The sequence below is a fragment of the Emydura macquarii genome, unplaced genomic scaffold (genome assembly GCF_026122565.2).
Source record: "Emydura macquarii macquarii isolate MOO-44397 ecotype Brisbane River unplaced genomic scaffold, CSIRO-AGI_Emac_v2 contig_2768, whole genome shotgun sequence".
Classification (NCBI taxonomy): domain Eukaryota; kingdom Metazoa; phylum Chordata; order Testudines; family Chelidae; genus Emydura; species Emydura macquarii.
Genome location: NW_027132905.1, coordinates 11,515,777 through 11,528,660, shown reverse-complemented (window position 1 = coordinate 11,528,660; position 12,884 = coordinate 11,515,777). Strand labels below are relative to the sequence as shown.

The window sequence follows — 12,884 nt, the reverse complement described above, 5'->3', positions numbered from 1 at the left end:
CCATAGTATAAATGTTAAATAATATACAATAAAATCATAGCTTAAAAAATTAAACAAAATGAGATTTCTGATTTTTGCTTCTTTCTTTAGAATCTAAGCTTTACTTTTAAAAGAGTATGCTTGTGTTTTTTCATCATAAAGACAGCTTCTCAGAGCAGGCAGATGCTGTTAACCTAGATTTGCCAAAAAAAAAAAAATCCTACCTTACCTTAGATATGAACTTCATGCCTCGTGCCCTACTTGGGGACCATTAAAATGCTAGCATGAAATGACTAATGACATTTCAAAATTACCTCACTCTTTGCAAGTCACCTTTACAAAACAGAGAACCCAGTTCTGCTCTCTCAGGACCCAATCCAGCTCTATTAAAATAAATGGAAGTCTTTCCGGTGACTTCAGTGGTGTGGATCAAGCCCTCACTTACCCCTGTGCATCCCCAGAGGCATACATGAGGACAAAAAGTGGTCACAGAGCATGGTCAGGTTTTGTCTACATTACCACTTTTCACCACAGTGACGAAACCAGATGGAGATCTGTGTTATAAGCAGCTCTCCTGACTTAGTTATTGTAACAGTGTACACAGAGACTTGTTTGGTGCCTGTATTCACAGAGGCCCCTTGCTGCTTCTTTTAGACCCAACTGTGCATTCCCTGATCATTCAACACTGCTGGGTTTTGAGTTCTCAATTAATACAGGACCAGGCCCTTACTAAGATGGATTGATGTATCTGCTTATGTCATTTTAGAGACACACCAGAGACTTCATGTTACTTTGACTCAAGAAACTGTGCAAACAGGCTCTTAACTATCACTATACGTTACAAAAGTTTAAAAAAGAAAATCAGAGACATTCCCCACAAATTTTCATTTTTCCTGCTATTTTCCTTTGGCTCGGTTTCCATTGGTCATCAGAGCTGCTTTTTATTCCTGGTTCTGCTACATACCTTCTTACATCACTCTCATATTGAATAACTATATACATGGTTACAAGGTGCACCTTAGGACTCATGAAATTGAATGGTGTTATTGGCGAGTCAGCAGGTGCCAGTCTTTCTTTCTAGTTTGTCTGCCCTAGAATGGTGTTTCAGGCAGTCTTTTGGATAAGACATTAAAACAGCATCAATCCTTGCAGTTGGCTATAGTCTCTCAACACATTTTGCAAGAGTAGGAATGTTAACCCTGGAGTCCTGGCCAAATATGTTTTTCTCCAATATCAGCTGCATACAATATTTCCCCACTCATTTCCTGTACTAAATTGTTAGTGTTGCTATGTGCTTTCAGACAAGCTGCTCCTCTTCCCTGGCAGAGATTGCCATATTTCAAGGGTAAATTTAAAGATCTCTGTGTGCAGCATGTGTGTCAGTCTGTTAAGTGCTTTAGGAGCCTATAGAATGAAACGCAATATTGGAGTGCAAGATTTTATGAAAGGAAGCATCTTTTAGCAGACTGAGAATGGGACTAGGAGCCAAGTTCTCTTGATTTCTGGTCCCAGCTGCGCCTCTCTGACCTCACACAAGTCATCTAACATTTTTGTGCCTCAATTTCTCTATCTGTAAAGTGGAGATAACACCCGTCATGCAGGAAGGTTCTGAGACTTAATTCATTAGTGTTTGTGTAGTGCATGGAGATCCTCAGATGGAAAGCACCCAGTGCAGAGTATGGCTAGTAATGTAAACACGCCTTGCACCTTATAACAGTGAGGAAGAGAGAAGATCCCTGCTCCAAAGATCATACAAAAGGGCCCCAGAACTGAAGATAGGCCACAGCGGCCAAATCCCTATTTGGATTCAAGTCACCCAGAAGTTCAGGGATGGATTTTGACCAGCCAGAGAAACCCGGATAGGCGGCCCCGGACCCTGATTGTCTCTCCCCCCAGGATGCGGTCAAGGGGTGGGTGGCCAGGGGGTTGGGCTGGGACCCAGCTGCAGTGGGACAGGACCCAGGGGTCACCCACTCACGGGAGCCCATGACACTGGTGCGTGCACGGTGGGTGGGGAGGCAGCTTGAGAGAGCTCCTAGGGAGCCTCTGACTTCCCACCCCATCCCTCGGCTCCCACGCCCAGGCAGGGAACGGCGGGCGGGCGGGCGAGGGGCGGGGGGAGCCGTACTTCCCCTTCAGCCTCTGGTGCTACAACAGCCTGATTTCCCCGAAATGATGCTCGCCAGCCACCCAATGAGCGGCGGGCGGAGCCTAGCCAGGCCCGTGGGCGAACGCTGATTGGTCGGCAGGAGAAGCTCTGGCCGGGTAGTGGGGAATCCCGACTCCGGTAAGGATATACCGAGACTCCGCTTCGTCGCCTGCAGAACCTGCGGCTCGTTCACAGGAGGCGGATCTGCCGGGGCGCGTAGGTGTATCAGCGGCTCGCTCTGCACGGGGGACGGGAGAACAAGGTGGGTCATGCCCGGTGCTGCTAAGAGCGCTCGAGCCAGAGCCCTGCTTTTCCCTCCGGCCGGGAGCGCTCGGAACTGGCGCTGAAGCACTTGGCCGGAGGGATCTTAGCAAACACGCAGCACTTGGTCCTGTAACCAGGCAGGCAAACGAGGAAAGAGCTGGGAAGCAACTTGGGTATGGAGGCTTGGCCCGGCAAGCAACACACTTAGTGTTCGGTCCCGCCACTGAGCGAGGGACAGAGCGCAAAGACCAACTGCACTGAGCTTGCAGGGCAGGCAGGATGCAGCAAATAGCTTTACTTCTGCAACTCAGCTTCTGACCTGGCAACCGCGGAGTTCAGTAACTTTGCAGAAACTTTAGCTGCTATGCACGTAAGAAGTTCAGCCCCATTCTGGTGCTCGAGTTTATCTTGTTTGGGGGAAAAAAACAAGGTTTTTTGTTGTTGTTGGTTTAACTTGGATGAGGAATTGCGTGTAATGCAAAGACAAAGTAAGCAGCACGTCTAATTCTGTGCTTGTGCAGCAGGTTTCTTTCTGAAGTTGCGGGGGGGAAGAGATGGTGACAAATATGAGCAACTACATGACAACAAAGGGTGCTGTTGCTGCTTTCTGATACACAGGAAGTAAAGGCTATGAAAGACAAATAAAGTCATGCTTTTGGCTTCAACACTAGCGAGCAGCAGAGCAGCGTCCATAGGCAACAGAGAGAATTAGAGCATTTGAATGCACGTTGAGAAAAACCTGGACTATTTTTTAGCCTATGCGAAAAGATCTGTAGGACCAACCAGAAGAGAGTCAAATCTTCAGGTACTTGTAGAAGTGGCCACACAGGACGTGACTGTTGTAGTTTATGATTTAGTGAATTTGAGATTTGTTCAGATGAGCCATGTTGTAATCTAACATTTAAGTATGTGAAATTCAGGTGTGTAATTATTAGCTAGAGAAATTTAAGAACAGGGGATGTACTTTGAAAAGTACTTTGTACTTTGGAAATTTATATATGCATATGTGCATGCATTTATATTTATAGGCATATAACTTTAAACTGAAAAATCATGACAAATTTTGGAGTTAGCACAGTTGATGGCATCTTTTTAAGTCTCACTAAAGCAATAGTAAGTAAAATGAACACATGCAAACTGGGCAAAATTAATGGCAAAGCTCTAACTTTACACCTACCAATGCAAAGAAATGCTGAATTCATGCTGTCCTTCATTCACCCATCTGAATCTGACTAACACATGGACAGTATTATATAATTTACCCAACAGAGTGAGGCAGTGAGTGCAGAAGTCACAAACCTGAATAGATTGACTGTTTAGGAATCCGAATTGTTGCATAACATTTCTTCCTGTTAGCATAATCCATTGTGTCAATGCATCCCTGAGGACCAATAAGCATACTGGAGCAAGACCCATGCCTTCCTGCATGTGTGTACAGAGGGCCTGATTGTGATTGAAGCCTCTGGATGCCAGTGTTAGAGGCATGACATCATAAATATAATTTGCTGTACAATATTGCTTGCTAAGGTCTAGTAATGCTATTTTCAGTCACAAACATTGCATTCCTGTTTCAGTTTATATACGTCATTGACTATGAAGGAACTGCATATGCCAAAAATCATCTCAACTGAAGCTTTTTTAGTCAAAGTCAAGAACTGCTACTAGCTGGAAGTTGTCTAATGAGCTGTATTTTACAATAGGACTCCAAACATCATTCCTTGAGTTCAGTTTTGCAGCCCTTCTTTAAGCCTATCTTAGCACCAAAGCGAAATGCTAATGTCCACATAGAGGCCATGCAGGTAGGAATGTGTTACAGGAAAATAGGAAACCAGGGTAAAAGCTGCATGTTAATTTGGAGAAAGTGTTTAACGGATCTCTTCTCCCATTGGAAAGGGGGGGTTGGGTTAAGTAAACCTAAACACACGGTTAGCCCACTGACGCTGTTGAAGAAAGTCTATGGTGTGTAAAATGCTGAATTCTATTGTTTTGGAAATGCTGATATTTCCATTTAAAAAACAAGACAGGACATATATTTATGCCAGTAGCTCTTAATGTAAGGAGAAATTTGTAGCAGAGTGCAAAGTTAAATAACAAAATGCAATAGATTAGTCTAAGGTAAACATTAATGGTAGGGAAAACTTGGCACTAAAATAAGTGGCAAATAAAAGACAAGTAACAGACATGCCCTAAGAAAGAATTTCTTTGCTGGATTAGAATTCATCTGAAGCCTAGCACACTTCACACACACATCCCATTTCCAAATTACAAAGATTTAAAGAATTTTTTTTGAAAAAACTTGTGCATGTCGTGTTCATGAAAAGCGTGGGCGTGTCAACCTTGGAGACTTTGGTATGGCACAGGACAAGTGCTACACAGAAAGTGGCACTCCACACTGCCCTGCCTGTGTGTCTTGGCCATAACCTGGAGTGATTAACATTAAGGGTGCAAAGGGAGTTCAGAGTCCATGAACCTCTGAATCCTTGCCTTCTGCACCGAGACTGGGAGGAAGAGTATCAGATGTGTCGGTGGCTTGTGAGGTGTGGCTGTTTGTTCACTGGCTAAAGTTGGAGAGCAAACTCTTTTCAGGGAAGCCATCAAACAGCACCTTATAGTACTACTTCTCTCTCACTACAGGGCTGAGTATTGAATGGTATCCGAGAGGTGAAGAGCTCTGCATCCCAGTACCAGTTTTCCAAATTCAATCATTTTAGTTATCTACTTAAGTGATAATGTAGCCAGATTAGAACTAAAATTGCCATTCAGAAACAGACACGCGCTGCTGGAAGAGAAATTGTTTATTGATTTTGGGCCAAGTTTTGGTTTTGTTGAAAGCACACTGCCCATTTGTAGTAGTGTGAGAGTAAGCAATGAGGGATGTCATTACAAAATGACCAGCGTACAGAATACTTACTCTTTTGCTTACCTATATTTATTATTTTCCTTTCACAGACAACATGCCAGTCGCAAGAATGCGCATGAGGCCCTGGTTGGAGTTGCAGATTAATTCCAATCTAATACCAGGACTGAAGTGGATCAACAAGGTGGGGTTCTTTGTCATTACTTTTGTATCTTTAATCATCCTCATCCTGCTATTCTTAGCTGATGTTATACGCAAATCAAGGTCACATAAAAGAAAATGGAAAGAGTTGACACATGCTGCATAAAACAGCATTTTTGTTTTCAGAAAACAATAGCTGTAATTGATCAATGATGAATGGAGTAGACCTGATTTTTGTTGGAGAAGTACTGGGGGACGGGGGAACGGGAAGAGCAGCCTGACTATAATATTGGGAGCCAAGAACATCTGAGATCTGCCTCTAACTGTAACTCCCACTTGGGCCAAGTTACTTTACATCTCAGTTAAGGAATCAGTGTTACACCCAGTCAATGGGACTTTAGGTCAAATCTTGAGAGATACTGAGCATCTGAACCACTAACTTCAATACTGTATACGCATCACTTCACTGAGAATTGAAGCCATATGAAACTCACATACATAATAAGATTATTTAGGTTTATCCTCATTGATTCAGGACTTTTTGCTTCTTGACTACTGAAAATTGTAAAGTGTTTTGAAGTGCATATGAAAGGCGTTATCGGAGCTAAATTAGTGTTGCACTGAAAAATATTTTTCTTATGGTGTACACAGATCCTTATGGTTAATTTTAAAATAAGATTTGCTGCAGACAGAGAAAGACACATAAGAACTTTATGATAAACATAAGGATCAGAGACAAACCAACAGACCAAGGTAGTTCTGAGATGAGACTGGTAGTGTCCCTCATCTGTATTGTACCTTGTTCTATGGCTCTCAAACTCAGAATCCTCAGGAAACCTTATATGGGATGTAGTATGTACATGGTACTAAGGGAAAGCTCAATTAGAAATATGGTGGCAGCTTTAAAGCAGAGTTTCCTTGTTTTGGCCGAATGATCTTGGATTAGGTCCATATTTAAGCCATGAGTGGATGTATTCAAAACCGCATTGTTTAACTACAGGATAAGATGATGTTCCAGATCCCATGGAAACATGCAGCTAAGCAGGGCTGGGATATAGAAAAAGATGCCTGCCTTTTCCGAAGTTGGGCCATTCATACTGGTACGTGCTAGTTTTAAAATTCTATCTGTTGTATAAACAGATAAAGCCTAATTCTGCCCTAATCTGCATTCTATGCAACTATATTGACTGCCTAATATGATTGAAAAAGAATTCTTTTGGGAACAATTACTGCAGAGCCGTCTGAAATTCTGAATACCTACACACCATCTCTTATTCATAGGGAGATACAAGATAGGTGAGAAAGAGCCTGACCCCAAAACTTGGAAGGCAAATTTCCGCTGTGCCATGAATTCACTGCCTGATATTGAGGAAGTGAAGGACAAAAGCATCAACAAAGGCTCCAGTGCAGTCCGGGTTTACAGGATGCTCCCACCCTTAACAAAGCATCAGAAAAAAGGTATGTATGTTATAACCTGTCCTCAATATACTTTGCCTTAAGGGGACCATTACTACAGTTAATACTCTGTTTAAATTTCCTGTTCTGCTTGTGAATATGTACTGTATACATTCCTTGATAGAAATAAAGTATTGTTGAGAATAGGCAATGTTATTACTATTGCTAAATACTACTTTGGATGTATAGCTCCTTTCATCCCAAGATCTCATAGCAATATTTTGAAAGTTAATTCATTCTTACAATACCCCTCATGGGATCACTTCATCAGCTACAGAAGTGCACTCCCCTCAGGTGTGGAATACAGCAGCTGCTTAAGACCTGAACCTGTCATCACTGAAATCAATGGCAAAACTCCCAGAGCATGATAATGCCCTTGCAGCGCACAGCATAACTACACACAGCAATAGCACTCATGTAAAATTGGAGCCATCAGAACTGGCTGCAGGCTTTTTCTCACTGTCACCTTATTTTTGCTTTCACAGAAAGGAAGTCAAAATCATCTAGAGAGTCAAAAAACAGGAGTAAGAGGAAGGTATGTATTGATTCTGGCAGTTAAAGAAGTTAGAGGTTTGCTTTGAAGTTTTGACATATGGAACAAATATATTTGAGACCATCTTTTGGTCTAAGAGACCTTTCATTCGTTGCATGTGTCTTTATAGTCATATGAAGACCTGAGGACAGAGGAGGCAGTAGAAGCACTGAACAGCAGTAGTCTACCAGATGACCACAGCAGTTATACAGCTCACAGCTATGTAGAGCAGGAAGTGGAGATTGAGAACGCATCCATCACATTAGGTGAGATTCAATTTTAGTTCTTCAAACTTAGCAGAATGTGCTGCACTTACCAGACACCGTATAGGAGATCTCAGCATCATAAGCCAGGGGTTTTTCCTGGGCAGCTATATAAAAAAAAATTATCCAATGTGCTGTAGCATGGGCAGGGAGGGATTGGAAGCTGTTCTGAGTCAGAAAGCCTTTGCATTTCCTAAAAACTTTAACTCTTCCTTTCTGTGCGTTCCACAGATCTCTCATCATGTGATATAACCAGTGCACTGACAGAATGGCGATGCCCAATGGAAATAGCAATACCCGACAGCACAAATGACCTTTACCAGCTTCAAGTGTCACCTCTGGCTTCATCTTCTGATGGTTGGTATTTTATTGGTTGAAACCGCAGGTTAACCAGATGGAAATAGTCCTAGCACTGCTGGTTTCAGGGATATAAGCGGGATGTGAGGCTGCACGGGGTACCAGAGAAAACAATAGGCCCTTCGTACAAATGGCAGGTGTTCCAAGGTCAATGGGATCTATTCACCTGTAATCAAATTTATTACAAAAATAAAAAGCTTTAGTTTATTAAACTTGAGGGAGCTTACATTACAGCTGTTTATATGTACAAAACTCCTGCTGAAGTCAGTGGGAGTTTTGCATGCATGAGGGTTGAAGGTTTGGATGAAAAATATTTACATTAGTCGCCTGAACATAGTGCTGGGTATAACATTCCTGAAACTCCTCACTTCCGGGTATAAAAGTGTCACCATCAGGAGGAAGGAAGAGATCTCTGATCAGGATGCAGTGTTGCACAGTAGTGTATAGAGAGGGAATGGATGGACAGTGTCAGAGGCAGGATGATACAGACGTAGATGGCCATTGGTAAAACCAGTCTCGTGTGTCACCTAAACCCCTCTATGTTGGTCCTCAGTGATTCTAATTGGCAGATGTGTCATGAGAGTTAAAGTCGCCTGCTGTTTAATATTTGTTTAAACAAGATGCACATTGTGGTTAGAGTCAGGAGGTAGAATATGGAAGGGGTTGGGTTTTCTTACTTTTAAATAAAATGGGAGACTGCCATTTCCACATGTCTGACCTATTTCCCATTTAAGGTGCAATAATAAAAGGGATTTGTACGGAGAGCTACAAGGGAAAAGATTTCTTCCCCCAACTTGCTGGCAAGGTGTAGAGCAGATGCACAGCCAACCTACAACTGTCACTGAAGTTTATGACCTCTAGCAGTAACTGGGTTTATAAGAGGAGGACAGGGGAAGCTTGAGTGATGGAGGCATCCAGTTGTAGATCAACTGTCCACTCCTCTGATGTGATCTGCCCCCAAAACCATGTGTCATGTCACTGCATGAAGAGGGGATACAAGGGGCAGAGAAATTCTATAGCTTGCAGAAATTCCTAAGGCTTCACATTACTCATAGAGGTGGCAGAAGTGACCCCGAATGAGCTGGCTTATAAGAAGTTTTAGTACTATTTTGTGACTAGAAAACGTGAACTCACTTGTGGTGCTAATTGAAAGGAAGAGCAGGGAAGTTGATCTTATGTGATTTTTGCCAGTGAAGAGGCAGAGTTAAAGGAAACATGTTTTTTTCTTTTCCCCATGTCTTCATGAAACCTAACAGTAACAGATGATGATGCAGAAGACAGGACAAATGAATTTTACAAGGTAAAAAGATGATCTTTTCTTTTCAGAGTAATACTGAATAAGTTGCTATTTGTATCAAGGGAGGAAGAGAAAGCAAAACATGTTAACAGAGTTAGGTGTACCTGAGAACTTGTAAATAAAAATCTTACGTACAGCCAGGATTTGGAGAACATACACACGTGGAAATACTTAATATTCTTCTGTCCCTTTGAGAGCACGTGTGCCTTTTTAGAAACAAACATTGAAAAGCTGAGTGATGGATCAGAGACTGAGAAGACCTTTACACTCTAGAAGGAATCTCTTCTATTTCTCCAGCTACTGTGGCGTATATAACCGATTTAGCTATATATTTAGGCATGTATCACATTAATCACTTAAGTGTAAGCACCTTCCTTCTGGGAGTGTTCTGCATTAGCCCTACTTAAATTAATAGGAATTTTACATATATGAGCAAGGGGGGAAGGGAGTTTAGCATTTATGAAAGTGAGGGACTATTAGCAGTAAGCATAGTATGAGCAGGCTTTGTGCAAGCTTCCCTATAAGGGTCTGCAGTCCTGACCTGTGGTACTTATGTTAGTTGAGTGTGAGCCCTCTTGTGTGAAAATTGACAATCCCAGCAAATTGTGAGGTGATTTTGTGATGTGTAGTTGTAAGAATTAAGACCTAGTTAGCTAAGTATCTACATCATGAAGAAATCTGCCCTTAGTTTTAATTGCAATACCAGATGATATCATCATAGAATTGTAGGAGTGAAAGCGACCTTGAGAGGTCACTCAGGGAAGGGCAAGTATTAGCTAGACTATCCCTGACGGGTGTTTGTCTAACCTGCTCTTAAAAATCTCCAATGATGAAGATTCCACAACCTCCCTAAGCAATTTATTCCAGTGCTTAACTACCCTGACAGTTAGGAAGTTTTTCCTCATGTCCAACCTAAAGTGCCCTTGCTGCAATTTAAGCCCATTGCTTCTTGTCCTATCCTCAGAGGTAAAAACAATTTTTCCTCCCTCCTCCTTGTAACAACCTTTTATGTACTTGAAAACTGTTCTTTTGTTCCCCCTCAGTCTTCTCTTCTCCAGACTAAACAAACCCAATTTTTTCAATCTTCCCTCATAGATCATGTTTTCTAGACCTTTAATCATTTTTGTTGCTCTTCTCTGGATTTTCACCAATTCGTCTACATCTTTCCCGAAATGTGTCACCCAGAACTGGACATTAGGCCTCAAGTGGAGTGTTATCAGTGGCGAGTAGAGCAGAAGATTTACTTCTTGTGTCTTGCTTACAGCCCTCCTGCAAATACACCCCAGAATGATTCTCATCCCATCCGGGCTATGTAGGAAATATTATTGCTGCTGATCAGTTTGTCCCAATGAGAGATTTGATTTGTGCCCTTGAACGTTCAAGGCCTGCACATTTCAAACCTTCTCCACCTCCCCTTTGTCTCTTACAGTTCCTTGAACATGACTGGCATGCAACCAGTGTTGGTGGGAAAGGATATCTTACCAACGAGCCCGGGACACAAAACATCTGCAGCAACTTCGGCTACAAGGAGCAGGATTCTGAAATAGATACAACCTCAGGTACAAATGCCTTAGTTTCTGAAGCAGAGTTACTCAGAATACAACCACGAGCAGAGGGAGAAGCAGATTAAGATCTTTATGCAAAATGGTTTAAATCGGGGGAAAAACAAAAAGAATAGAGCAATTCATGCATTATTGTGTTTTATTTGAGATTTCTGACCAATTGAAGGAGTTTGTTGGGAATTTTTTTAAAAGGTGATTTTTACTAGAAAATGTACCACAGATTTGTTTAAAGGTTATATATTTAAGAAGGCACTGCCTGATTAGTGGGAATTCAGCACAGAAATCTGTGGTTAACTCAAATTCCATTTTAGCTTTACAGATTAAAAGTAATCTGTGTCAGTTTCCAGAGTGAAAGTTACTTAGTCATATCATCAGTCCAGTGAGAATATTTAAAAATAGATAGTTGTAATAAAGATTACAGCAAATGTAAAGCATTTTTTAAAGATAAAAATCTTGCTAATATATCAAAATTTTAGACAGAGCATTTGAACAAGGTTTACATTTCACTATAGTGTTATTAGTATATGTTAACTATTTTGCTGCTGCACATCGTACATTTTTTTTATTATTATTTATTTATTTATTTTTTTTTTTTTTAGGGGAAATAGAGTTGAGATTTTGTACTGATATGAAAAATAGTCTAGAATTCTCTTGGCTGGACACAGTTCGATCTGCTGGTATGCAAGCCATTCCGTGTAGCTTTTAAGCCTCTCTTGCTTCTTCAGACTGTGAACTGCTTTACTTCCCGCTTTCCTTGTGAAACGGAACAACGTCGGAGGCGTTGTTTGTTACTGACTCTGAGAGAAGAAAGAACTGCTACTTGCCATTTAACTTCTGGGACTGAAAAGATCAAGATCAAGGAAAACTCCATTATTAAAAAGCCTTCTTAGCAGAACTGTGCGCGTTGAAGTTGGCTGACTAAGCCATGGTCATATAAAACTTATAATCGCTTCTGCTGTGTAGCTGTTCAGACATTCATGTGAAATGGGGTTCTCACCATTTTGTTGGGATACAAGTGCACGGTGCCGTGTGTCAGTAGAAAGGGGGCTAGGGGCCCCATTTCTCTTGTCTTTCATATTATAACTTAAAAGCACTGCTTTTGGATGAGCTCATCTACAGTTTCAATGACTGTCCTTGACTAATGCAGTGTTTAGGGGGCACAGTGCAAATGTGCCTATTTGTTAGTTCTGGTCGCCACACACCTGTGCGGCACTGCTGCTGTACTTAGGAGCTTGATGACAATCATTACATATTTTGAGATTCAACAAAAATGCACTAATTGATCCTCTTTTGATTACTTCAGCACACAGCTGATCTACAAATCAGATCCCTCACTCCTGTAAATATGATTGGTCCAAGAAAATGTGAAAATCAGCTACATGCTTTGCTTCCACGTATTACCGTTATTCAGAGGATCTGCTCATAGGACATTATCCTGTTGTAATTATGTATGACGTATATCAATGTTTCCATTTAATAATTGTGAAAGAGCTGTCACACTTGGGACCCATACTTTTTTGCACTGATGAGCATACCACTTTATTTATACCGTGCCTTTCATGGCAGCCAACTTAATGCTCTTCACTTCAATTGAGTACATAGACTACCATGTACAGAATATGCCCAGTGAGCTATAGAGAAGATCTTTAGAGAACCAAAAGATAGAAGCCTAAGCAGAGTAGTACAGAGAACAGAAAGACGGGAGATCTTCTGATTTATTTTTAAATATCTGGAAATCCATCAAGTCACTAATTGTAATTGAGCATTTTCCTGTACATATTTGTATATAAAAATGTTGTACATTCGTTTTTAATAAACATGTTTTATATATGAAATGTATTTGACTTATTTGAAAGCGAATGAGAAAGTGTATCCTGTATTTCTGAGAGTCAGGTTGCTAGCAGAGATACTCCTAATATCACCATGTTTAAACAGGGGGTCGGTTGTGATCCTGACTGTTTGGAACGCAACAGACTGCAGATTGATATTCCTTCCACACTTTCAATGCATGTCAGGTGGAGCCCCGCC

At 41.4% G+C, this 12,884-nt stretch overlaps 1 protein-coding gene across 2 annotated transcripts; it reads left to right on the top strand.

The window, feature by feature from the left end:
• Positions 1-2,276: 2,276 nt before the first annotated feature.
• On the top strand, positions 2,277-12,677 carry IRF1 (interferon regulatory factor 1). Of its 2 annotated transcripts, none has more exons than XM_067566756.1 (10): positions 2,277-2,390; positions 5,342-5,433; positions 6,391-6,490; positions 6,672-6,848; positions 7,331-7,380; positions 7,508-7,643; positions 7,872-7,997; positions 9,254-9,297; positions 10,724-10,853; positions 11,582-12,677. In XM_067566756.1, exons 2-10 carry the CDS (start codon positions 5,347-5,349, stop codon positions 11,614-11,616), a joined length of 885 nt encoding a protein of 294 aa, XP_067422857.1. In that variant the 5' UTR covers positions 2,277-2,390; positions 5,342-5,346; the 3' UTR covers positions 11,617-12,677. The 2 variants fall into 2 exon arrangements, with proteins under 2 accessions (XP_067422857.1, XP_067422856.1); XM_067566755.1 differs by having other exon boundaries at positions 11,456-12,677.
• Positions 12,678-12,884: the final 207 nt, after the last annotated feature.